General features: G+C 44.5%; 1 protein-coding gene across 1 annotated transcript in view; it reads right to left on the bottom strand.

Annotated features, from left to right (window-relative positions):
• pck2 (phosphoenolpyruvate carboxykinase 2 (mitochondrial)) overlaps nt 1-26810 on the bottom strand; it is a 39230-nt gene extending 12420 nt beyond the window's left edge. Inside the window, exons 1-4 of the mRNA XM_084326120.1 lie at nt 25971-26810; nt 8374-8586; nt 2652-2836; nt 1014-1084 (exon numbers count right to left, since the gene is read on the bottom strand). Of these exons, the coding sequence (XP_084182246.1) occupies nt 1014-1084; nt 2652-2836; nt 8374-8586; nt 25971-26005 (504 nt within the window). The 5' untranslated portion in view covers nt 26006-26810. The remainder of the gene's footprint in view (nt 1-1013; nt 1085-2651; nt 2837-8373; nt 8587-25970) is intronic.
• Between the last annotated feature and the right edge of the window lie 583 nt (nt 26811-27393).

Genomic DNA, 27393 nt, shown 5'->3' with positions numbered 1-27393 from the left:
GTCATTCTCTAGTTGACTGAGCTCTAGATACAAGGACTAACACTAGACAACATGCTGTCATTCTCTAGCTGACTGACTGAGCTCTAGATACAAGGACTAACACTAGACAACATGCTGTCATTCTCTAGCTGACTGACTGAGCTCTAGATACAAGGACTAACACTAGACAACATGTTGTCATTCTCTAGCTGACTGACTGAGCTCTTGATACAAGGACTAACACTAGACAACATGCTGTCATTCTCTAGCTGACTGACTGAGCTCTAGATACAAGGACTAACACTAGACAACATGCTGTCATTCTCTAGCTGACTGACTGAGCTCTAGATACAAGGACTAACACTAGACAACATGCTGTTATTCTCTAGCTGACTGACTGAGCTCTAGATACAAGGACTAACACTAAACAACATGTTGTCATTCTCTAGCTGACTGACTGAGCTCTAGATACAAGGACTAACACTAAACAACATGTTGTCATTCTCTAGCTGACTGACTGAGCTCTAGATACAAGGACTAACACTAAACAACATGCTGTCATTCTCTAGCTGACTGACTGAGCTCTTGATACAAGAACTAACACTAAACAACATGCTGTCATTCTCTAGTTGACTGACTGAGCTCTTGATACAAGGACTAACACTAGACAACATGCTGTCATTCTCTAGCTGACTGACTGAGCTCTTGATACAAGAACTAACACTAGACAACATGTTGTCATTCTCTAGCTGACTGACTGAGCTCTAGATACAAGGACTAACACTAGACAACATGCTGTCATTCTCTAGTTGACTGACTGAGCTCTTGATACAAGGACTAACACCAGACAACATGCAAATATGTGTTTTTAATTGTATTTGCTGTATCTTGTCACTCTATAAGGGTTTGTAATTGTAAAGCAAGCCTATATCTTGATATACAATGGGTTAAGAAAGTTAGAAGAAAGTTACTGTATATGGTGGAAAATAATTATGGAGCGGTACTTTAAGTGTTGAGTGTAATGCAGTCAGTACCTGGACACCATACTTGGACAGCGCGGAGCCGACAGGCCCCATACTGAAGGGAATCACGTACATGGTCCGACCTGCGGGGGAGGACAGGACGTTCAGAGAGGAGAAGACAACATGTTCAGAGAGGAGAGGACAACGTGTTCAGAGAGGAGAGGACAACATGTTCAGAGAGGAGAGGACAACATGTTCAGAGAGGAGAGGACAACATGTTCAGAGAGGAGAGGACAACATGTTCAGAGAGGAGAGGACAACATGTTCAGAGAGGAGAGGACAACATGTTCAGAGAGGAGAGGACAACATGTTCAGAGAGGAGAGGACAACATGTCCAGAGAGGAGAGGACAACATGTTCAGAGAGGAGAGGACAACATGTTCAGAGAGGAGAGGACAACATGTTCAGAGAGGAGAGGACAACATGTTCAGAGAGGAGAGGACAACATGTTCAGAGAGGAGAGGACAACACGTTCAGAGAGGAGAGGACAACACGTTCAGAGAGGAGAGGACAACATGTTCAGAGAGGAGAGGACAACATGTTCAGAGAGGAGAGGACAACATGTTCAGAGAGGAGAGGACAACATGTTCAGAGAGGAGAGGACAACATGTTCAGAGAGGAGAGGACAACATGTTCAGAGGGGAGAGGACAACATGTTCAGAGAGGAGAGGACAACATGTTCAGAGAGGAGAGGACAACATGTTCAGAGAGGAGAGGACAACATGTTCAGAGAGGAGAGGACAACATGTTCAGAGAGGAGAGGACAACATGTTCAGAGAGGAGAGGACAACATGTTCAGAGAGGAGAGGACAACATGTTCAGAGAGGAGAGGACAACATGTTCAGAGAGGAGAGGACAACATGTTCAGAGAGGAGAGGACAACATGTTCAGAGAGGAGAGGACAACATGTTCAGAGAGGAGAGGACATTAGCGTTAGCCACGCTTCTAGGCCTCTTTTCTTTTGGAAAGAATGATATAAAAAAAATATATATATATATATTATAAATATCTTTTTAAATTTTTATTTTTATATTCCACTAAGAGGTTGGCCAGTCGACTACGGCTCCTTTCGACCGATTAGTCAACTAATCGACTAATAGGGGTCAGCCCTAATATGGTTACATCCCTACATACAGATAAAGAACGTTTCTCCAGTAATGCTGAAGGGGGTCATATACATGGTCTGTGGAGCATCAAGGATAAGGGGAACAGACAGTTTAGCTCATCGCGTCTCTTGGTACAGTCTTGAAACAACTACCCGTATGTATCTTTGGACCTTCGATTGGAGCCCTTTAAGACAGTATATAATTAAAGCTAATTAAGCAAATTTCCCTAAATGTTGGCGTGTTCCTTTAACATAGTCCAAGTGAATTACTGTAATTCACTCCTGCTCCAAGTCATCTCCTTGAGAGTCTGAATAAATAATAACACATTTTGGCCTGTGCTACCCCACACAACTAGCCAATTATGTGTGTATTATGGCAGATGGAAAATAAAAAATAGATATACATACATATATTTTTTTTATTGAAAATGTATGACATAATACAGTAAGTCGTAAAAAATCATAATACAGGCAAGTCATAAATAAGTCACGCCGGCTATTTAATTCCGTCGCGGCGACCGGTGGAAGCAGCCTTCTAGTACCAACCTGCCATGCAGCCGGGGAAGCGCTCCTCTCGGGCTCTCTGCCAGTCCGCCTCACTCATCCAGCTGCCCAGCTGGCTCTTAGCGCCCCCGCCGGGCACGGGGATGGTGTCCCTCTGCTGCTGGGTCACGATCACCGTCTTACTCTCCACCCGAGCCACGTCCTTAGGGTCCGTACGTGCCAGCCAGCTATACCGACGGGGGAAACAAAATGTGACGATCATCACGGCAATACAAAGGGAGGGAGGCAGGAACAAATTAATCACGTAATAGACAAACAAACTACTAGACTGACGGACAGACAAACAGACAGATATGTGTTTTACAATAATACCTACATTTACATTTAGTCATTTAGCTGACGCTTTTATCCAAAGCGACTTACAAGTTCTGTACGACGAGTCACCAGGAAGCGTCTATTCTTATCCTAACGGATTTATGCTTCCGCGTTCGCGTTCTGCGAATCTGATTGGCCACTGACGTTTCTGGTGCGATCTGATTGGCCACTGATGTTTCTGGTCATGTGACATGTGCGCCCCAATCGTGTGACATGCCCATTTCCGCCTCGAACAGCAGCAAACTACCTAACGCCTAGTTTATCACTGGTTAAGCTTATAGGCGACTCTTTCGAAGTTGGTTAAGGTTAGAGTTTGGAATCAGGGCTGGCGTTCTATCGACCTGCTCTAAGACAAACTCTAACCTTCACCAACTTCGAAAGAGTGCCTAAGCTTAACCGGCGCAAGAACTTGCCGTCACACGATTGGCGCGATCAGAAACGTCAGTGGCCAATCAGAGCGCAAAACGCGAACGCGGAAGCATAAATCCGTTAAGGATAAGAATAGGCGCCACCAGGAAGGGCACAACTCTATCAGCTGAGTAACAATGTGCATGACAAATAAGGTTAGTTAGGGTTAGATATTTTTATTATTATTTTGTTTTCATTTCAGATAATGGTTGAAGAAGTGCGTCTTTAGTCGACGGCGAAAGATTGGACGGGTTTCGGCTGTCCTCCTAACTGTGGTGGGCAGTTCGTTCCACCATTGTGGGGCAAGGACTGAGAATAGGCGGCTTCTCCTTGATGACCCTCCCGGAGCTCGGATAGGAGTGGGTCTGCATTACAACATGTGAGAAGGAAAAGCCTGCGTCGCTAATGTAGGACAGATGCATGACGGGAACGTCTACAGTGGCTAGTTAGTTGGCTACCAAATGGAACAGGTAATTAGACATGTGTGTGTACTAGGGCTGTCCCCGACTAAGGATTTGGATGGCCGACTATGATTGGCCAAAATTTGCCGTTAGTCGACTATTGGTCGACTAAAAAACAAATATATATATATATAATATTCTTTTATTTTATTTTTATTTTATTTTTTGTTTTGTTTTTTGTATCATTCCATTTGGGCTGTGGGGGGTGCTTAATGTCTGAAGGAGTCGACTGAAGGCTTCTTGTCCTCTGCAAAAGCATGCAATTGGTCCACTGATGGATACATCTTGATATTTGTCTAGTCTAGTGTGTTCATTAGACGGGTGAAATCCTCTTTCAGTGCCTCTGTGCCTGTTTTCTTAGGCAGTTAGCCTCTGGTATGCGTGCCATTAGCGTTAGCCACGCTTCTAGGCCTGTTTTCTTTTGGAAAGAATGATTTAAAAAATATATATATATATATATTATACTTTTTTTTTTGTATATTCGACTAAGAGGTTGGCTCCTTTCGACCGATTAGTCGACTAATCGACTAATAGGGGTCAGCCCTAGTGTGTACAAGCTGGAGCCATCAGTTCTACTACAGTTAGACTGGCAGACCTGTCTCACTAAACACAAACTATAAAGCCACGTCGACACCTAAATATAATGTAGAATCAAGTGTGGGCGGTGATGAAAGTTCATAAATAATACACCTTCAGTCCTCTTATCTCCCTTTATGGCAGGAGGAGGGATGTATATGTACCTTGTTATCTAGCTGTATCTGTGTACCTGACATGTTATGAATAATATCCCCAAGGCCATGCTCTGACGAACGTGACGAGGAGGTATGCTGATCTTTGTGTCTTAGCGTGGTGGTAAAATGGTGTGATTAGGTGCAGGTACGTTTCACAAAGCAGGACATGGACACGTTCACATGTTGTACTTTGACTGCTCCATTTGCTGTGAGTCCGCAAGTAAAACATTAAGTATATTTTCCAAATTGAAAGCATATTCTTAATATATGTTAAAAGTATATTTCCTACCCATATGTACTTTTCTGTGAATATACTTGCAACGTATTTTCGGTTCTTCCTATGTCCTTTTATGTACTAATTAAAAGCATATGTGATAGTGGTCAACAGTGTCAGACTGTGGTTGTACTGGGCAGCTCCTAGTGGTCAACAGTGTCAGACTGTGGTTGTACTGGGCGGATCCTAGTGGTCAACAGTGTCAGACTGTGGTTGTACTGGGCAGCTCCTAGTGGTCAACAGTGTCAGACTGTGGTTGTACTGGGCGGATCCTAGTGGTCAACAGTGTCAGACTGTGGTTGTACTGGGCGGATCCTAGTGGTCAACAGTGTCAGACTGTGGTTGTACTGGGCAGCTCCTAGTGGCCAACAGTGTCAGACTGTGGTTGTACTGGGCAGCTAGTGGTCAACAGTGTCAGACTGTGGTTGTACTGGGCAGCTAGTGGTCAACATGGTCAGATTGTGGTTGTACTGGGCAGCTAGTGGTCAACAGTGTCCGACTGTGGTTGTACTGGGCAGCTCCTAGTGGTCAACAGTGTCCGACTGTGGTTGTACTGGGCAGCTCCTAGTGGTCAACAGTGTCAGACTGTGGGTGTACTGGGCAGCTCCTAGTGGTCAACAGTGTCAGACTGTGGGTGTACTGGGCAGCTCCTAGTGGTCAACAGTGTCAGACTGTGGTTGTACTGGGCAGCTCCTAGTGGTCAACAGTGTCAGACTGTGGGTGTACTGGGCAGCTCCTAGTGGTCAACAGTGTCAGACTGTGGTTGTACTGGGCAGCTCCTAGTGGTCAACAGTGTCAGACTGTGGGTGTACTGGGCAGCTAGTGGTCAACAGTGTCAGACTGTGGTTGTACTGGGCAGCTAGTGGTCAACAGTGTCAGACTGTGGTTGTACTGGGCAGATCCTAGTGGTCAACAGTGTCAGACTGTGGTTGTACTGGGCAGATCCTAGTGGTCAACAGTGTCAGACTGTGGTTGTACTGGGCAGATCCTAGTGGTCAACAGTGTCAAGTCAAGAGTTTTATTTGTCACGGCATACAAGTATACAGACTGCGGGCAGACTGCGGGCAGCTAGTGGTCAACAGTGTCCGACTGTGGTTGTACTGGGCAGCTCCTAGTGGTCAACAGTGTCAGACTGTGGTTGTACTGGGCAGCTCCTAGTGGTCAACAGTGTCAGACTGTGGTTGTACTGGGCAGCTAGTGGTCAACAGTGTCAGACGGTAGTTGTACTGGGCAGCTCCTAGTGGTCAACAGTGTCCGACTGTGGTTGTACTGGGCAGCTCCTAGAGGTCAACATAGTCAGACTGGTCTTACTGGGCAGCTCCTAGAGGTCAACATTGTCAGACTGGTCTTACTGGGCAGCTCCTAGAGGTCAACATTGTCAGACTGGTCTTACTGGGCAGCTCCTAGTGGTCAACATGGTCAGACTGGTCTTACTGGGCAGCTCCTAGTGGTCAACATTGTCAGACTGGTCTTACTGGGCAGCTCCTAGTGGTCAACATTGTCAGACTGGTTGTACTGGGCAGCTCCTAGTGGTCAACAGTGTCAGACTGTGGTTGTACTGGGCAGCTCCTAGTGGTCAACAGTGTCAGACTGTGGGTGTACTGGGCAGCTCCTAGTGGTCAACATGGTCAGACTGGTCTTACTGGGCAGCTCCTAGAGGTCAACAGTGTCAGACTGTGGGTGTACTGGGCAGCTCCTAGTGGTCAACAGTGTCAGACTGTGGGTGTACTGGGCAGCTCCTAGTGGTCAACATTGTCAGACTGGTTGTACTGGGCAGCTCCTAGTGGTCAACAGTGTCAGACTGTGGTTGTACTGGGCGGATCCTAGTGGTCAACAGTGTCAGACTGTGGTTGTAGTGGGCAGCTCCTAGTGGTCAACAGTGTCAGACTGTGGTTGTACTGGGCGGATCCTAGTGGTCAACAGTGTCAGACTGTGGTTGTAGTGGGCAGCTCCTAGTGGTCAACAGTGTCAGACTGTGGTTGTACTGGGCAGCTAGTGGTCAACAGTGTCAGACTGTGGTTGTACTGGGCAGCTAGTGGTCAACAGTGTCATACTGTGGTTGTACTGGGCAGATCCTAGTGGTCAACAGTGTCAAGTCAAGAGTTTTATTTGTCACGGCATACAAGTATACAGACTGCGGGCAGCTAGTGGTCAACAGTGTCCGACTGTGGTTGTACTGGGCAGCTCCTAGTGGTCAACAGTGTCCGACTGTGGTTGTACTGGGCAGCTCCTAGTGGTCAACAGTGTCAGACTGTAGTTGTACTGGGCAGCTCCTAGTGGTCAACAGTGTCAGACTGTGGTTGTACTGGGCAGCTAGTGGTCAACAGTGTCAGACGGTAGTTGTACTGGGCAGCTCCTAGTGGTCAACAGTGTCCGACTGTGGTTGTACTGGGCAGCTCCTAGAGGTCAACATAGTCAGACTGGTCTTACTGGGCAGCTCCTAGAGGTCAACATTGTCAGACTGGTCTTACTGGGCAGCTCCTAGAGGTCAACATTGTCAGACTGGTCTTACTGGGCAGCTCCTAGAGGTCAACATTGTCAGACTGGTCTTACTGGGCAGCTCCTAGTGGTCAACATTGTCAGACTGGTCTTACTGGGCAGCTCCTAGAGGTCAACAGTGTCAGACTGTGGTTGTACTGGGCAGCTCCTAGTGGTCAACAGTGTCAGACTGTGGGTGTACTGGGCAGCTCCTAGTGGTCAACAGTGTCAGACTGGTTGTACTGGGCAGCTCCTAGTGGTCAACAGTGTCAGACTGTGGGTGTACTGGGCAGCTCCTAGTGGTCAACATTGTCAGACTGGTTGTACTGGGCAGCTCCTAGTGGTCAACAGTGTCAGACTGGGTGTACTGGGCAGCTCCTAGTGGTCAACAGTGTCAGACTGGTTGTACTGGGCAGCTCCTAGTGGTCAACAGTGTCAGACTGGGTGTACTGGGCAGCTCCTAGTGGTCAACAGTGTCAGACTGGTTGTACTGGGCAGCTCCTAGTGGTCAACAGTGTCAGACTGGTTGTACTGGTCAGCTCCTAGTGGTCAACAGTGTCAGACTGGTTGTACTGGGCAGCTCCTAGTGGTCAACAGTGTCAGACTGGTCTTACTGGGCAGCTCCTAGGTGTGAATGTATGTAACTGTGCGAGTGTGAAGCAGGGTGTTAACTAGGGATGGGCATTTTTAAGAAGAATCCAGATCGATTGATCGCATGCTATACTCGAGTGATCGTGTATTACTCGAAAAGGGGGGGGGGGAATATATATATATTTTTTTTTTCTTTTTTTTCTTCTTATTATTCTTTTTTTACTTAATTTTGTTCATTCACGTATATGTTTAAGGAAACCAACAAACAGTTATAATCTTACACATACATGTGAAACAAATATGTAAAAAATTAAAATAATAATAATAATAACAATTAAAAAGAAAAATCATAAACATTCTTAATAATTTAAGATCGTTTTTTCTCACGCCCATCGCTAGTGTTAACCTACCCTGGTAAATGGGGGTAAAAGAAGAGGGCTACTCACCAGTTGTCATATTTCAGTAGTCTCTTCACCATGCCCTCCTTCTCGAGACCTGCCAGGATGTTGGCACTCTCCTCCGGCGTGCCCGTCACCACATGCACCCCGGCGGGCTTGCACTCCTCCACCGCCCCCCTCACAAACTCAGCCACCGCGGGGGGCAGCGAGGGGACAGAGGCCAGGGAGCGGAGGCCCACACTGACCCCGACACCCCTCCGCCTGGAGGAGAAGAGGATGGAGGGATGAGTGGATGGATGGGTGGGTGGATGGGTGGGTGGGTGGATGGGTGGATGGATGGATGGGTGGGTGGGTGGGTGGGTGGGTGGGTGGGTTATGGGTGGATGGATGGATGGGTGGGTGGGTGGGTGGGTGGGTGGGTGGGTGGGTGGGTGGATGGATGGATGGATGGATGGGTGGGTGGGTGGGTGGGTGGATGGATGGATGGATGGGTGGGTGGGTGGGTGGGTGGGTGGGTGGGTGGGTGGGTGGATGGATGGATGGGTGGGTTGGTTGGTGGGTGGGTGGGTGGATGGGTGGGTGGGTGTATGGATGGGTGGGTGGGTGGGTGGATGAATGGATGGGTGGGTGAATGGATGGGTGGGTGGGTGGGTGGGTGGGTGGGTGGGTGGGTGGGTGGGTGGGTGGGTTGGGTGGGTGGGTGGGTGGGTGGATGGATAGATGGGTGGGTGGGTGGGTGGGTGGATGGATGGATGGATGAGTGGGTGGATGGATGGGTGGATGGATGGATGGATGGATGGGTTGGTGGGTGCATGGATGGATGAGTGGGTGGGTGGGTGGGTGGGTGGATGGATGGATGGATGGATGGATGGGTGAATGGATGGATGGGTGGGTGGGTGGGTGGATGGATGGATGGGTGGGTGAATGGATGGGTGGGTGGGTGGATGGATGGGTGGGTGAATGGATGGGTGGGTGGGTGGGTGGGTGGGTGGATGGGTGTGTAGGTTTGTGGGTGGGTGGATGGGTGGGTGGGTGGGTGGATGGATGGGTGGGTGAATGGATGGATGGGTGGATGGGTGGATGGATGGATGGGTTAGAGTAGTGTGGGGATGCAATGCTCCAAAGACACTTATTATAAATATATACTGTATGCACCAATATCACTTTGTCACCAATACCCATTCACAGTTCTAAACTTACAGTTTTACTGAACAGTATAGACTTAGAACATTAGTTTTACTGAACAGTATAGACTTAGACCATCAGTTTAACTGAACAGTATAGGCTTAGAACATTAGTTTTACTGAACAGTATAGACTTAGACCATCAGTTTAACTGAACAGTATAGACTTAGACCATCAGTTTAACTGAACAGTATAGACTTAGAACATTAGTTTAACTGAACAGTATAGACTTAGAACATTAGGTCTATTGAACAGTATATAGACTTAGACCACCAGTTTAACTGAACAGTATAGACTTTCATTCAATCTTTATTTACTCGATAAATACACTGAGTAGTTAAACTAATTTACAGTGTCGTCGAGATGTTACATTCACAAGTGTCATAGTGCGTTCATAAATACAGAAACATCAGACAATCTGAACAATTAAGGGCACAAAATATTAAGAATAATTAAAGAAACAGAGGTAATACGTTTTTACAATTATATATTGTGGTGACCCTGATTGGTCACCGAGGTTCTAAACCGACCCGTAGACAATAGAGTGTCTAGTTTCAGTTTCCTGCAGGGTATTCCATGAGGTAGAGGCAGAAAAGCCAAGAGCAGATCTACCAAGTTCAGTACAAACTCTAGGCATAAGTGTAATTAAGCCTATCTTTCTAAAAATGGAGGAATGATCAGAGAGATAAATGTTGCATTTGAGAAACATGAAAGAGGTCAATTAAAGTCTCTATACAATGACCCGTAATCCTCCTGGCTGTAATACTAGACTATTAGAACAGGCTCCACAACCAGCGCATCCATAATGCATGGAGCTGATTTAACCCTTTCACTGCCACACGACAGAAGGTTAACCCTTTCACTGCCACACGACAAAGGGTTAACCCTTTCACTGCGGCAATACAGAAGGTTAACCCTTTCACTGCCACACGACAAAGGGCTAACCCTTTCACAACCACAATACAGAAGGTTAACCCTTTCACTACCACACTACAGACGGTTAACCTACTACACCCTGTCATGGAAACATCTGATAACTGACCTACTACACTCATGGAAACATCTAATAACTGACCTACTAGACTCATGGAAACATCTGATAACTGACCTACTACACTCATGGAAACATCTGATAACTGACCTACTAGACTCATGGAAACATCTGATAACTGACCAACTACACTCATGGAAACATCTGATAACTGACCTACTACACTCATGGAAACATCTGATAACTGACATACTACACTCATGGAAACATCTGATAACTGAACTACTAGACTCATGGAAACATCTGATAACTGACCTACTACACTCATGGAAACATCTGATAACTGAACTACTACACCCATGGAAACATCTGATAACTGACCTACTAGACTCATGGAAACATCCGATAACTGACCTACTAGACTCATGGAAACATCTGATAACTGACCTACTAGACTCATGGAAACATCTGATAACTGACCTACTAGACTCATGGAAACATCTGATAACTGACCTACTAGACTCATGGAAACATCTGATAACTGACCTACTACACTCATGGAAACATCTGATAACTGAACTACTACACTTATGGAAACATCTGATAACTGAACTACTACACTCATGGAAACATCTGATAACTGACCTACTACACTCATGGAAACATCTGATAACTGACCTACTACACTCATGGAAACATCTGATAACTGACCTACTACACTCATGGAAACATCTGATAACTGAACTACTACACTCATGGAAACATCTGATAACTGACCTACTACACTCATGGAAACATCTGATAACTGAACTACTAGACTCATGGAAACATCTGATAACTGACCTACTACACTCATGGAAACATCTGATAACTGACCTACTAGACTCATGGAAACATCTGATAACTGACCTACTAGACTCATGGAAACATCTGATAACTGACCTACTACACTCATGGAAACATCTGATAACTGACCTACTAGACTCATGGAAACATCTGATAACTGACCTACTAGACTCATGGAAACATCTGATAACTAACCTACTAGACTCATGGAAACATCTGATAACTGAACTACTAGACTCATGGAAACATCTGATAACTGACCTACTAGACTCATGGAAACATCTGATAACTGACCTACTACACTCATGGAAACATCTGATAACTGAACTACTACACTCATGGAAACATCTGATAACTGACCAACTACACTCATGGAAACATCTGATAACTGACCTACTACACTCATGGAAACATCTGATAACTGACCTACTACACTCATGGAAACATCTGATAACTGACCTACTACACTCATGGAAACATCTGATAACTGACCTACTAGACTCATGGAAACATCTGATAACTGACCTACTAGACTCATGGAAACATCTGATAACTGACCTACTAGACTCATGGAAACATCTGATAACTGACCTACTAGACTCATGGAAACATCCGATAACTGACCTACTAGACTCATGGAAACATCTGATAACTGACCTACTAGACTCATGGAAACATCTGATAACTGACCAACTACACTCATGGAAACATCTGATAACTGAACTGTGGCAACAAGTGAAAAAATAATCCAACCATTCAACCAACAATAGACAGACACCACTGTGAACCACCACCATGAACAGCCAAGAACAGCAAATCTCAATTCATGGTAAATGGCAGCTTTTTTATATAGCGCTTTTATCCAAAGCGCTTTACAATTTGTTCCTCACATTTGACCCATTCACTCACACGTTCACACACCGACGGCAGAGGGCGACCATGCAAGGTGTCAACCTGCTCATCGGGAGCAATTAGGGGTTAAGTGTCTTGCTCAAGGACACATCGACACGCCGCCCGGGAGGAGCGGGAATCGAACCGGGAACCCCCGGATTGCCAGACGACTCGACTGCTCTACCTCCCGAGCCACTGTCGCCACAATTCATGAACTGGGTATAGCGGACTGTGGTTATAGAATCACTATTGAGTTATATCAATTGGTGATAGAGTGGCCAGATACTGAGGAAACTGAATGTCACCCGGTGAGGTCTTAAAATATGCCGCCAGTCCTCCTTTGAGGTAACTCTATCCGGACACAGGTCTCAGATGCAAATTAGCCTGAAGCATTTAGATTGGAGCAGAGGTCATGATGATGATGATGATGATGATGATGATGCTGCTGCCAACTAAACAGGTAGGGTGAGCCAAACAGCAATAATAGTCTCATTAGGATCAGCTGTGTCCCTGCGGGATATAGTGATCTACCAGTGCTTCCAGTCTTTAAGCACTACTTCCTCCAACACCACGCTGAGAAACACTTGATTTTTAATCATGGACAGCCCTAATTATCAATATTCCAATCAAGCCATCTGGTGTACTGGAGGAAGTTAATAGGAAATGACGTCCGTTCCCAATCCATTAACCCTTTCACTACCACACTACAGAAGGTTAACCCTTTCACTAGCACACTACAGACGGTTAACCGGGTGTATCGTCACAGTGAAAGGGGTTTGGTAATGGCAGTGTGTGGTAGTGAAATGGTTAAAGTTGTGTGAGTAGAGATGTAATTGAGATGGCAGGTTGCTGCTACCTGAGACCCTGGCAGCAGACTGGTATAATGGGGGGGGGGGGATGCAGGAGGGGGGGGGGGGGGCATGCAGGGGGGCCGGCCTATTGTCTGCTAACAGTGGCTTTCATCAACACCAGCCACTCTGAGAGTGGTGGTCGTTGTTGTGTGTGTGTGTGTGTGTGTGTGTGTGTGTGTGTGTGTGTGTGTGTGTGTGCACCCTTTCTCTTTATCTCTAATTTGGCACAGTAACCAGAGGCACCAGACCCTGAAATGACCTGCTTGCATGCGTGTGTGTGTGTGTGTGTGTGTGTGTGCGTGCGTGTGTGCGCGCATGCACATGTGTGTATTTTATAAGATCTTACCGATCTTGGTCAAATAGTATTTGTGAATAATTCTTAGCATTTACCTAATCTGCGTCGAACTACCAGATGGATGCAGTTAAATATCAGGATCATTCAGATTAACCTTGCACAGCTGGCCTTGTGAGATCACGTGAGAATCCATCTTGTCAGGCTCCAAGTCACGTGGTTTGGACCCATCTGTGTCCTTTGAGAAAATACTGGGCTGGCGGCTACGGGGCAAAATGTACTCTGACAAATGTTTATTTTAAAGTGCCGGCCCTATTCCAAACAGTTTTAAAGGACAACTTCCCAGATGGTTCTGAGTAACAGGTTAAAGGTTAAATTCAGATCCATAACCCGACAGCCATCAGACTCTACAACGCATCACTGGACTTTTACTTTTAAACCGACATTGTACTTTTACTGTACACTTACTGTATATTTCTGTATATTTTTACTGTATATTTTATATTAGAACGTATATACATAATATAGGAAATGTATACCCCCGGTCGTATTTTATTCTTAGGCTTATTGTTATTGTTATTCGTGACTTTTGTTTTTGTCTACCTAAATGTTTACCGTGTTTACTGTGAGCGATTTGTATAGTGCCAAATTTCCCTCGGGATGAATGAAGTATTTCTATTCTATTCTATTCATAAGTTGTCAATCAGAGACGCATGACCGGTCTGTGGGAGGCGTTCTGGACTGTATGGCCTCAGATGCCCAGCTTCAAACAGTAACGTGTAGATGAGATGTACAGTACGGAAGCAGTTTGCACTATAATTCGACTCACACTCCCCCCGGTCTGCCCAGTCAGGAGGCTGATTTGACGGAGAATACAAATCAGAGCCGGCGTGCCGTGCACCTCTCGATTGGGTGCAGTGAGGGTGTCATTAGGCTACACTTAAATATACACACACAGGCGCTCAAGCACACACACACACACACACACAATACACACACAATACACACACACACAACACCCACAATACCCATAGCTCTGGCTAGTTAGCCACTGCACGTAGGTTTCAGAGTTTATTTCAGGGCTTGTACAAACTGTAGTGTGGCCCCATTGACTTTACATGAGTTATGTGGCCAATGTAATAAAAAAAGTCAACCAACCTTCTCACAATATCTTATCGTAGTGTATTCATACTTGTACCACTGTATATATATAATACTGTACATACATTTGCTTAGCATATTTACGCTGTAGCTTTCTTATATACTTCATATGTTTTTTTTTTTTTATCTACTTTTTTTCTCCCATTTTTCTATTTTTCTCCCATCCCAATTTCGTATCTTCCAATTCTACCCTCCCCTGTCTCGAACGCTGTTAGGCCATGCCTCCCACAAGCCGGCTGCAATGTGGACAAAGCCTTACATCACGTGTCCCCTCCGGTACACGAGGAAGCAGCCGTCGCATCTTTTCACCTGCACAGCGCGATCTCTCAGCGGCGGGGGTCTGCGTGGGAGGGACACGCCGCCCCCGTCGCTTCCTGATTCTGCTGCGCAGGCGCACCAACCGACCTGTAGGAGTCGCTGTCCACAACATCCGATCCCCACCCATCAGCTTTCCCACCCCTAACACTGCCAATTGTGTTAGTATGAACGACCAGCCAAGCTGATAGCAATGTGGAGCGCTGGGATCGAACAGGCGATCCCAGCGTCTCCGCATTTGTGGCGAGCGCCTTGCCCACTACGCCACGTAGCCGCCCTCAAAATATCCTCACTTCTTATGTTCCGGAACTCACAAGTGTAACAATACAAATACACACGTCCACACACGTGTGCAGTGCGCACACACACACACACACACACACACACACACACACACACACACCCCTCTGGTGAGGGTGTACAAGGGTCACATGCCACTGGGAGCACACTGAGAAGATAACTTATTGTTGATGGTGAGGTGGCACGGTGCCAAGAACAATCTTCTCTCAACCTCAGGGTTCAGACTGCCAGGGAACACGTAATATTCCACGCGCTGGCAGGTTAACCATTTATGAATCGAGGATTCATTACAAATCTAGTTCTGTCCGTGCCTCTATATAATGTGCTTTTTTCACTGTATTCTTGCCTCTCCGTAAACGAGAGAGGAGGAAGGGGTGACCTGGATCGATATGGATATACAGTGACATTATTATTACAATGTCAGTTCACGACGTGTGCAAAGATCACCAGATAAATAACCCAATCGCTGTTCTGTTCCTCGCCTTGAACTGCATGATCGTGTAAAGTGTGACGTCAAACCAAAACTCTGTTGTTTTCAAATAACATCCCCTGTCAAATATTGAAGACCTCATTTTGAGAGTTGAGTTCATAATATGAGGTTGTTATTGTTCATATCGTAATTTCATCACAATATGATCTCGATACGATATGATAAACAATAATAATATAGAATAATTGCAGGAACACAGCAATTCATTCCCCTGATTCACTTTGCCGCCATCTTTATTTTCATAGATCACGGCAGAGTACGGTGAGTACGGTGACTCCAGCCTGCTGAGCTACCGGGACAAAGTGTGACCCTGTAATTCTGTTCACAATCAGATTATTGTTCATAATAAATCTAAGGCTTTTAAATACATCTTGTGACGGTCTGTTCTGGTAGGTTTATGCCGAGAACTCTTGATGTGCATTGTGACATCATAAGTGCATTATGAGCTGACTATGTACTATAAGTGTATCACAGTTACACTACATTATAGTTGATAATACAGTACATTATGAATGTGTGATGGTGTTATGGGACTTTTAGACCCCACTAGACCGCAAGGGGTTCTAAGTAATATGGCAACGTCGGGCATTCGGTCACACGCTGTCCAAGCATTAGGCTGGCACGCTTAGCTAGTAAACACTCGGTCCAAGCATTAGGCTGGCACGCTTAGCTAGTAAACACTCGGTCCAAGCATTAGGCTGGCACGCTTAGCTAGTAAACACTCGGTCCAAGCATTAGGCTGGCACGCTTAGCTAGCAAACACTCGGTCCAAGCATTAGGCTGGCACGCTTAGCTAGCAAACATTATGCCAATTCCCCCCTCCCCTTCCTGGTCATTGCGCGCATGTGCCCCCCACTGGTCGGTCTAGGGAACCCTGAAGTCTATCACATGCTTCCTCCGAGACATAGGAGACAGCCAGCAGCCTCTTTTCACCTGGCAGCGAGGACTCTCATTGGTGAGGTGTAACGTGTGGGAGGTCACACTATACCTTCACCATTTCCCTCCCTCGCTGTGCAGGCACCCTGACCGACCTGTAGGAGTCGCTGTTTACAACGACCAGATTACCACCCACCGGCTTCCCTCCCGCTGACTCTGCCAATTGTGCCAGTATGACGGCCGGCCAAGCCGGAGGCACCGCTGACAGCCGGATTCGATACCAGTGTCTCTGCGGTGGTAGACAGACGCTTAGTCCGCTGTGCTACCCGGCCGCCCCCTCAAAAGGCTGACTTTCCAAGTTTCCAGTCTGTCCTCAGCGGACCTTAAAGGAACACAGCAACATTTTGGGAAATTAGCTTACCATCTTCTCCAGAGAGAGACAAGAAGATAGATACCAGTTTCCTCTCTGTGCGTTCAGTAGAAAACTATCTGGCTGCACGTTAGCCTAGCTTAGCACAATGAATGGAAGCGGACAGTGCCGGTTAGCCTTTGGGAGAGGTGTTAGTTGGACAATGCCTAGGCTAGCAGTACTGTCTATCTGTATGTCATGTATGTCATATATGTTATGATGAATTGAAAATGGGGGACCCTGATGTAAACAAGACGAAAGTCTTTCTCTGGTCTGCATCCCCTTAACAATTGTGTGTATTGAGCTGTACTGTATTGTACCCATTCTGCAATCTGTTAATAAAATTTTCAATCAATCAATAACCGGCACTGTCCGCTTCCATTCATTGTGCTAAGCTAGGCTAACATGCAGCCAGATAGCTTGGCGGTAAGCTAATTTCCCAAAATGTTGGCGTGTTCCTTTAAGTGTCATTTGAGCATGTCGGATAGGGTCCATAATTCCAATCTAGCAACATTGTGATATAAGGTGGTAATTAATAGGGGTGTGGAAATTCCTCGATTCTAAGATGCATCGCGATGCGGACGTGGACAATCGATGCAGTGACAGAACATAATCGATTATTAAAAATAATAATAATAATAATAATAATAATAATAATAATAATAATAATAATAATAATAATAATAATAATAATAATAAAATAATAATAATAATAATAATAATAATAATAATAATAATAATAATAATAATAATAATAATTAAATTACAATGTAGCGCTTTGGGATTTGCTCCACAACTATAAAGCGCCCTACAAATCAAATATATTATTATACTATTATTATTAAAGCTAGTGCTCTGGTCATGCATCCACTCAACTCATAGAAAATACAGCATCAGGCTATTCTACTAAGTATTGATACTAATACTGATACTAATAAAAAGAGATGATCTTAATTGAGCCAATGGTGGTCAGAATTATCTCCGATGTGATTAGAACAGGGGATCAGTCATTAGATTCAATGTACGTCTGATACATGTATGGCTGATGGACTAGCCTTAACCGACTAGCCTCCATTGGAATCTCCCACACATCCCTAGACTGGTTCCATTCATATCTCTCTGGCCGTACTCAGTTCATTCAGCTAAAATCATTCACATCCCATCCATCCCCCCTCTCCTCCGGTGTTCCCCAGGGCTCTGTCCTTGGCCCTATCCTCTTCATCATCTACCTCCTCCCACTCGGTCGGATTCTCCGTAAATACAGCATCAATTTCCACTGTTACGCGGACGACACCCAGCTCTATGTTTCCTCCAAACCCACTTCCACTCTCCCTCCCTCTTCCCTCTGTGCCTGTTTACAGGAAATCAAATCCTGGTTCACCTCAAATTTCCTCAAACTCAACAGTGACAAAACAGAGGTAGTCCTCATTGGCTCCAAGTCCACACTCACCAAGCACCCCAGTTTCACCCTCACCATAGACAACTCCTTGGTTTCCCCTTCCCCCCAGGTCAAGAGTCTGGGTGTCGTCCTCGACAGCACCCTATCATTCCATTCCCACATCAATAACATCATCCGGTCTGCCTACTTCCACCTTCGCAACATCAACCGCCTCCGCCCTTCACTCACCCCCAACAGCGCCGCAATCCTGGTCCACTCCCTCGTCACTTCCCGCTTAGATTACTGCAACTCCCTTCTCTTTGGTCTCCCCCACAAACTCCTCCATAAGCTCCAACTGGTCCAGAACGCTGCTGCCCGGATAATCACCAGAACCCCTGTCATCAGTCACATCACCCCCGTCCTACGCCAACTACACTGGCTTCCCATTAAACATCGCATAGACTACAAGATCCTCCTCCATACATTCAAGGCCATTCACAACCTCGCCCCTCCATACCTGTCCGACCTCCTTCACATCAACATTCCCACCCGGTCCCTCAGGTCTGCCTCCTCCATCAACCCGACCGTCCCCCCAGCCCGTCTGTCCACCATGGGGTCAAGAGCCTTGAGCTGCTCTGCCCCCCGCCTCTGGAACTCCCTCCCCCCCGACATCAGGAACATTGACTCCATCATTCCATTTAAAACCCACCTCAAAACCCACCTGTTTAGGCAGGCGTATGTCTGATTTTATTTTGACTGATTTTATATTTTTATTTTATATTTTAATGGATTGTGATTGAGAATTGAACTGTTTTTAAATTGTTGTACGGCGACCTTGAGTGCCTTGAAAGGCGCCTTATTTTATTTTATTTTTTTATTATTGGTCTTTTCCCCCCTCCATTTTCCTCCGATTTTCTCCCATCCCAATGTTAGTCGTATGCCAATTCCCAGTCCCTTCCTGGTCGCTGCGCTTTACCCCCCACAGTCAGATCATCTGGGAGAGTGGAGGCTACCACGTGCTTCCTCCGACACACGTCCAGCCAATCACCGCTTCTTTTCACCTGGCAGCGCGGATTCTCATTGAGAGGGCGTAGCGTGTAGGGGTGGGAATCACCAGTTTCATCATGATACGATACGATATCGATTCTTTGGACAACGATACGATATTTGCCGATATCACAAAGTCTCTCACGATACAATACGATACGATTAGATTCAGGTGCCTGCGATCGATATGAGATGATATCATATGCCCATTTAACACAATCAGTTATGAGACTCGCCACAGGATTTTCAAAATAAGAGTATCGATATGAATCGATCTTATTACATCGCATCGATCCGATTCGATCGTTGATAATTACATCGATGTATCGATCTGGATCGATGTATCGTCCCACCCCTAGTAGCGTGTGGGAGGACCACACTATCCCCCTCACGTCCAATCCGCGCTTAGCAGGCGCCCCGACCGAACTGTAGGAGTCGCTGTTTACAACGACCCGGACCCACCCCGCCAGCTTCTCCCACCCTCTGATCAGTGCAAACGGCCAGCCAAGCTGGTGACAACCCCGGAGCTGTGAGCTGGATTCGAACAGGCGAATCAAGCTCACAGCTCCGGGGCTGGTGACGAACGCAATCTCCGCTCGACCACCTAACCGCTTGAAAGGCGCCTTATAAATAAAATGCATTATTATTATTATTATTACTAGAGGGGGGGGGGGGGTATATATCAATGCAGTTCTTCAAACAGCTGTTAACTCATCATCATCCGTCATTCATCATCATCCATCCAGCCATTCATCCGTCAAGTCAAGTCAAGTCAGATGTAATTTAGTAGAGCTCAAAATCACATTACATGTCTCAATGGGTTTCACAGCTCCACAAAGAACACCCCCTGGTTTAACCCCAAAGAAGATGAGGAAAAACGATCACAGGGAAAATAAAACGTAAAGGGGTGTGCCAACATTACGAGAAATGTGCTTAAGATATATATCCGGCTGCAAGCTAGCCTAGTTTAACACGAATTAATGGAAGTGGATACGGACCACTAGCCTGGCTTAAAACTCCGGGAGAGGTGTATTTGACCAACAACTAGGCTAGTGGTTCCGTATTCGATTCCGTTCATTTGTGCAAAGCTAGGCGAGCGTGCAGCCGGATATCTTTCTACCAAACGCACAAGAGAGGAAATTGGTATCTATCTTCTTGTCTGACTCTGGAGAAGACAATTTCTCATCATGTTGGCACACCTTTTTAATAGGGAAGAAAAGGGAAGAAACCTTAGATGAGCATTTCAATGAGAGATCCCCCAACTAGGATGGCCAGATGTGCAATATGTGTTTAAATGGGCAACAATTTGGTAAAGAAATACAATGAGGGAATAATTATTATTATTATTATTATTATTATTATTATTATTATTATTATTATTATAAAAGTAATAATGATAATAAACAATCAAATTTTTATAGGAAGGTCTGACAAGTAGGCAGAGACAAGAGGGCATAACAATGTCTATAGAGATGACATCAATGACAAGTTGCCACCCAGGGTGATCATAGTGTGTTCTGATGTGTGTTCTTATCCATGCTTCGGATTAGACATTAAACCAAGGTCCCAAACTGAATTCAGTCAAACCCAAAGCATGAAATTCAGTCGAACCCAAAGCATGAAATCACCTATCGCAAAGAGTATGTGGTTCCCCAACGTTCCTGGCCAAACTTCCCAATCAGGTCTCTGACATCAAGGCCACCTATAAATCATCCCTCCCCCTTAATTGGCTGATATCAATCCCCATCTCCCGAGCCTTTCAGCCATTGTGTGTAGTCAATGTGTGCCTGGTGCCAGTGTATGACAGCCATTGAGCCTGCGTAGCCCAAGGTTGGCTGCTACACAGTGGTGGTGAAGGAGGCCATTTCCACCCTACACTATAAAGCACTTTGAGTGTCTAGAGAAGCGCTATATAAATGCATATATATATATATATTTTTTTTTTTGTATGCGAGACAGGTTTCTGATCTCGTCTAACGTCAAACGAGGCACCAGCAGCACTGACTGACCACAGACAAAGACTAAATTATTCTACTTTTTCTATCTGGTTTCACTGTTTTTAACTGCTGTTTGTTGTTGTTGTCATTTATTTCTGATTTTGTTTTTATTGTGTTTTTATATTAAGCTGTAGTGTAAAGCACCCTGTGCATTCGTGCTGTGAAGGGTGCTATATAAATAAAGGTCATTCATTCATTCATAAAAGACCGGTGGCTTGAGATTTAGACCTGTTCCTCCATCCTTTCTTCTCATGCTAAAGACTTCAACCATCTTCCATAACCTTTACCCTAATTGTCCCACTCTTTCATCATCCCAACCTCTCTCTTTCATTCTCTCCCTCCCCCCATCCAGTCCCCCCCCCCCCCCCCCCATCTCTGACAAACCATTATGCAAATTGAGCTGGACACATGGCTGTGTTTAACAGTGTGGCAGGGATCCCAGTTTAACACCATTACACACAGGTTTAATAACTATGTATGCAGCCATTCACAATCTACACTGAACAGACTGTGAGGTCTCTCAGTGCATCCTGTAGCGTGGGAGTATCATTTCCCACAAAGAAGAGAGGGAAAGAGAGAGAGAGGGATTTTGAAACAAGGGATATCTAAGAAACGAGGGATTTTGAAACAAGGGATATCTAAGAAACGAGGGATTTTGAAACGAGGAATATCTAAGAAACGAGGGATTTTGGAACCAGGAATATCTAAGAAACTAGGGATTTTGAAACAAGGAATATCTAAGAGATGAGGGATTTTGGAACCAGGGATATCTAAGAAACTAGGGATTTTGGAACCAGGGATATCTAAGAAACGAGGGATTTTTAAACAAGGAATATCTAAGAAACGAGGGATTTTGAAACGAGGAATATCTAAGAAACGAGGGATTTTGGAACCAGGGATATCTAAGAAACGAGGGATTTTGAAACAAGGAATATCTAAGAGATGAGGGATTTTGGAACCAGGGATATCTAAGAGACGAGGGATTTTGGAACCAGGAATATCTAAGAAACTAGGGATTTTGAAACAAGGAATATCTAAGAGATGAGGGATTTTGGAACCAGGGATATCTTAAGAAACTAGGGATTTTGGAACCAGGGATATCTAAGAAACTAGGGATTTTGAAACAAGGGATATCTAAAAAAAACAAGGGATTTTGAAATAAGGGATATCTAAGAAACGAGGGATTTTGGAACCAGGGATATCTAAGAAACTAGGGATTTTGAAACAAGGAATATCTAAGAGATGAGGGATTTTGGAACCAGGGATATCTAAGAAACTAGGGATTTTGGAACCAGGGATATCTTAAGAAACAAGGGATTTTGGAACCAGGGATATCTTAAGAAACGAGGGATTTTGGAACCAGGGATGTGGTATCCTGGACGGAGCTCCCTGAGCTGAACGTGACGCAACAGATAAACCCCCGAGAATGTATTGATTCCCAACCCCCGAACACCCCGGGCCACCAAAGTCTTTTCAGAGCTAATAACACAGTTCCCTTTCCCCTCTGACAGCAAGAGAGCCACCCCTCCAAACCTGCAGACCAATCCTCATGCACCACACGCAGACACCCCCCCCCCCCCCCCCCCCAAAAGAAAACCTGGTCAATATGTTCATAGGGCATAGTCTAGTCAACACAACAGGCAGGGACAAGCCAGGACAGCACGTAACACATGCACACATATTTACACACGTCAACCCCCTGCCAACACATATTACACATTTACACACATCAACCCCCTGCCAACACATATTACACATTTACACACGTCAACCTTCCAACACATATTACACATTTACACACATCAACCTTCGACATGCCATGGTGAGTGCATTAACAATAAGACATGGGGGGGGGGGGGAGTCATTCAGGTAATTCAGGCAGACAGGAAGGTCATGGCAGAGGCATAGGCCTACTCTGGTCCCAGGAGATGCACAAATAACAATATCGCAAATAATGCCAGTAAAACTAAACTTGTCATTCGTTGACATGCGTTCTCCATAGCAAGCAAAAGCACAACACGCATAAAGCCATAGGAGGGCTCACATTTACTCCTAAGTCTCATTGTGACGACAGCAGAAACCCTGGGGAAAAGAGAGGGATGAAGAGGTAAGGATTGTAGAATGGTATATAAGTTAAAGGCCCAATCGGTGATCCGATTGTAAACAAGCAGGTATAGCCCTGACGACACAAGGAATAAAAGTGGAGACTTGTTCTCGTTCTCTAGCTGATCTACTGAGCTCTTTACACAAGGACTAAAACTAGACGACAGCTTTTACCATGAGGCTAAAACTAGACAACTGGTTTTACCATGAGGCTAAAACTAGACTAGGTTTTACCATGAGGCTAAAACTTAACAGGTTTTACCATGAGGCTAAAACTAGACTAGGTTTTACCATGAGACTAAAACTAGACAACAAGTTTTACCAAGAGGCTAAAACTAGACTAGGTTTTACCATGAGACTAAAACTAGACAACAGGTTTTACCAAGAGGCTAAAAATAGACAACAGGTTTTACCATGAGGCTAAAACTTAACAGCTTTTACCATGAGGCTAAAACTAGACAACAGGTTTTACCATGAGGCTAAAACTAGACTAGGTTTTACCATGAGGCTAAAACTTAACAGGTTTTACCATGAGGCTAAAACTTAACAGGTTTTACCATGAGACTAAAACTAGACTACAGGTTTTTACTATAATTTTACTTTAATTGTATTCACTGCGTTTTGTGGCTGCAAAGGGTTTGTTTACGTCGGTAATGTTTGCACACACTGGGGTAAAACTGATTTTATAGATTTATAATTGATTAGGGAAGCTCCAAATAGCCTACATTTCCACCTGCAGACTCTTTAAGAAAGTCAATTGAATGTATACCCCACCTTGATATGCCCAGTCAGTCACAGATTGGGGCTTTAATGGTGAATCAGTGATTTGATATTTGATATAAATTGTTGTAATTTATTATTATGTATTGATTGATGGGTGTACTGTTGCTGTTTACATGTGTAACTGTTGTATGAGCCGCTGTCTAAATAGGTCGCACTTGTAAATGAGACCTCGGTCTCAATGTGATTTTACCTGTTTAAATAAATAAATAAGGATCACTCCTTTGTTTAGTTTGTTTTCATGTATTCATACAAGTCAGACGTGTCACTTGCTCTTGAGATCTTTGTCTCACTGGGTCATTGTCATGTTGAAATGAAGTCAGTCAGGTTTTTAGGAGCAGCTGACGAGGGCAGACGTCACTGTTACTACAGGACAGGTAGTAGTGTTACTCTTTTCACACGCTTTTATTATATATTTTTATTTTATTGTATTATATATATAAAAGAAGCAGTGAAGCCAGACCAGCACTCTCAGGTTCAAAATTTAATGGCAGCCTGAAACAAACATGTTTCGGAATTAAGTATTCCTTCTTCAGTGTTATAGCTTGCAATGTTGTTTATATACATACACAGTAAATGTCCCAACCTGATTGGATAATACACATTCGCTCTATCCTATTCTATCATATAGTCCATATAAGTGTGGCCCTTTGGAGACGCAGTGGATGTCGGAGGGAGTGTAACCCAGTGTGTTTGCTATCATAAACGAATCATCTCTCAAGGATGTTTATTCAGGAGCACGGACCAAAAACATATATACTGAGGAGGGAATTGCAGTCATAAATGTAAACTGAATTATATTTGTATAGTGCTGGACCGCTGCAATATCAGACAGGCCAAGCACACACATAAGACTGCATTATACACTGACACATAATATTTAGCCTTAGAATGCTTCCTTGAGATTTTATTTTCTTTTATTAAGGATCCCCATTAGCTGGTGTCATAGCAACCAGCTATAGTCTTCCTGGGGTCCACACCAAAAAAAAACATACAAAAACAATTATTGTTGCAAAATCAAATTATTAAAAGTCAGTACTACTCAACACACAATGCATTGATTGATTGATTGATTGATTGATTGATTGATTGATTGATTGAAAACTGTATTAACAGATTGCAGAATGGGTACAGTACAGTACGGCTCAATACATACAATTGTTAAGGGGATGCAGACCAGAGAAAGACTTTCGTCTTGTTTACATCAGGGTCCCCCATTTTCAATTCATCATAATGAAGCTAACCAATAAGATAGCTAAAATGACATGATAGGTTTATGTGTTATTACATGTTATTAATAACGGTCCTGATGACTATACTGTCCACACCAGTAGCTATATGTCACCAACTTGTAACACCTGGGTCACTACTGTTCCGGACAGGCAAGTAGCAACAACGTACGTGTAGCCTATCAAGGGAAATAAATGACCCTATAATGAAACACCGCCTGCCTCATATACAGTAGACAGACAGATTGATTGATTGAAAACTTTATTAACAGATTGAAGAATGGGTACAGTACAGCTCAATACACACACTTGTTAAGGGGATGCAGACCAGAGAAAGACTTTCGTCTTGTTTACATCAGGGTCCCCCATTTTCAATTCATCATAAATACAGTGCACCGTACTGTACACCGTGTACTACACCGTGTGTATACACTGTACCAGGAAACTACATCATTAACATGCGAAGAAGGACGTATATAAATATAATAAAAGTCAGGACACTCACCTTCGTATAACACCCAGCAAAAGACACGACATCATAAATCTTCTTTTAAAACGATCCTATAATAAAACACCAACAGAAAAAGTATAATAATAATAATAGCTTGAGGAGGACTGCGTGGAGTTGTCACCAGAGCCGGTCACAACAATAACTCATTATCTGATTGAATCGCTGTCCGATGCTCCAAAGTTGAGGTGGTGATGGTCGAGAGTGCAACGATCAGGGAACCTTGCACTTTGCTATGGCAACACGTGTAACACTGTGTGAGAGGCATATAGATATAGCAGACAGGACCTGGGTGCAACAGGTACTGCGACTGGGAACTCGTATATTAGCAGCCTACAACAAATGTCCACATCCGTCCACCAAAATCCGCCTTTAAACGATACCCTCCTCCCGTCACGATCGATCCTTGATATTATTATGTAGCTGATCGATGATGAGTCACTCGTCGATGATTCCTCCGATCGGCATCAAAACAAGGCGATGATCGAGGTAGTAGTAGTAGTAGTAGTAGTAGTGTGTATAGGCTATAATGTTTTAAACGCGTCCCCCTTTCCGTAAAAACAACATCGGCAAACTTGAGCCAGAGTATTTATAGAGTATTGGCACCTAAACTATATGCATAAAACGTAGGATTCGTTGTGTAGCCTTGTTTCTCTACGATCCTCCCCGTTAGAAACACACACACAGACCGCCTCCACTGGCTGATGCAAGTCCCCAAGTTCCTGTCCCACAGAACAACACAGAGCCTGTGTGGCTACTTTGTAACAACCGATGTTGTCAAATAGGAAACTCGCGACAAGACTTGTGCCGCATAATGCAGGCAGGGGCGTAATAAGCACGCTGGGTAGCAGAACGGTACATAGGGCTATCCTATTATTATGTGTGAAAAGCAATATAGGTGTGTGTGTGAGTGTGTGTGTGTGCGTGTGTGTGTGTTCTAAAGAGCAACGCGGACTCAGCAGAAAAATGAGCAAAGTCATTGAAAAGACTAGTACGTACAGCGAGCGGGAGGATATCCTACTTGACCTACTATACCAGGATAGCGGGTGTGAGATCCAATTAATCGATTGAATTATTAACTGAAGTTATTAAGAAGAGTTGAGTGTGCTTTTTGTGTTGGCTAATTGGAATTAAGCTAAGCTTTTGCCATAATACTAGTTATCATCAAACATCTGTGTCTGAATGAATGAATGAATGAATGAATGAATGAATGAATGAATGAATGAATGAAAACTTTATTTAACAGATTGCAGAATGGGTACAATACAGTACGGCTCAATACACACAATTGTTAAAGGGATGCAGACCTGAGAAAGACTTTTTTCCATCAGGGTCCCCCATTTTCAATTCATATAGACATTTATGACATACACAACATACATGACATTTATGGCATAGGGACATATAGGTATTTAGTACT

This window comes from Notolepis coatsorum (genome assembly GCF_963971535.1).
Source record: "Notolepis coatsorum genome assembly, chromosome: 12".
Classification (NCBI taxonomy): domain Eukaryota; kingdom Metazoa; phylum Chordata; class Actinopteri; order Aulopiformes; family Paralepididae; genus Notolepis; species Notolepis coatsorum.
Note: the sequence above shows the minus strand (reverse complement) of the source record. Positions and strands in the feature narration are given on the sequence as shown.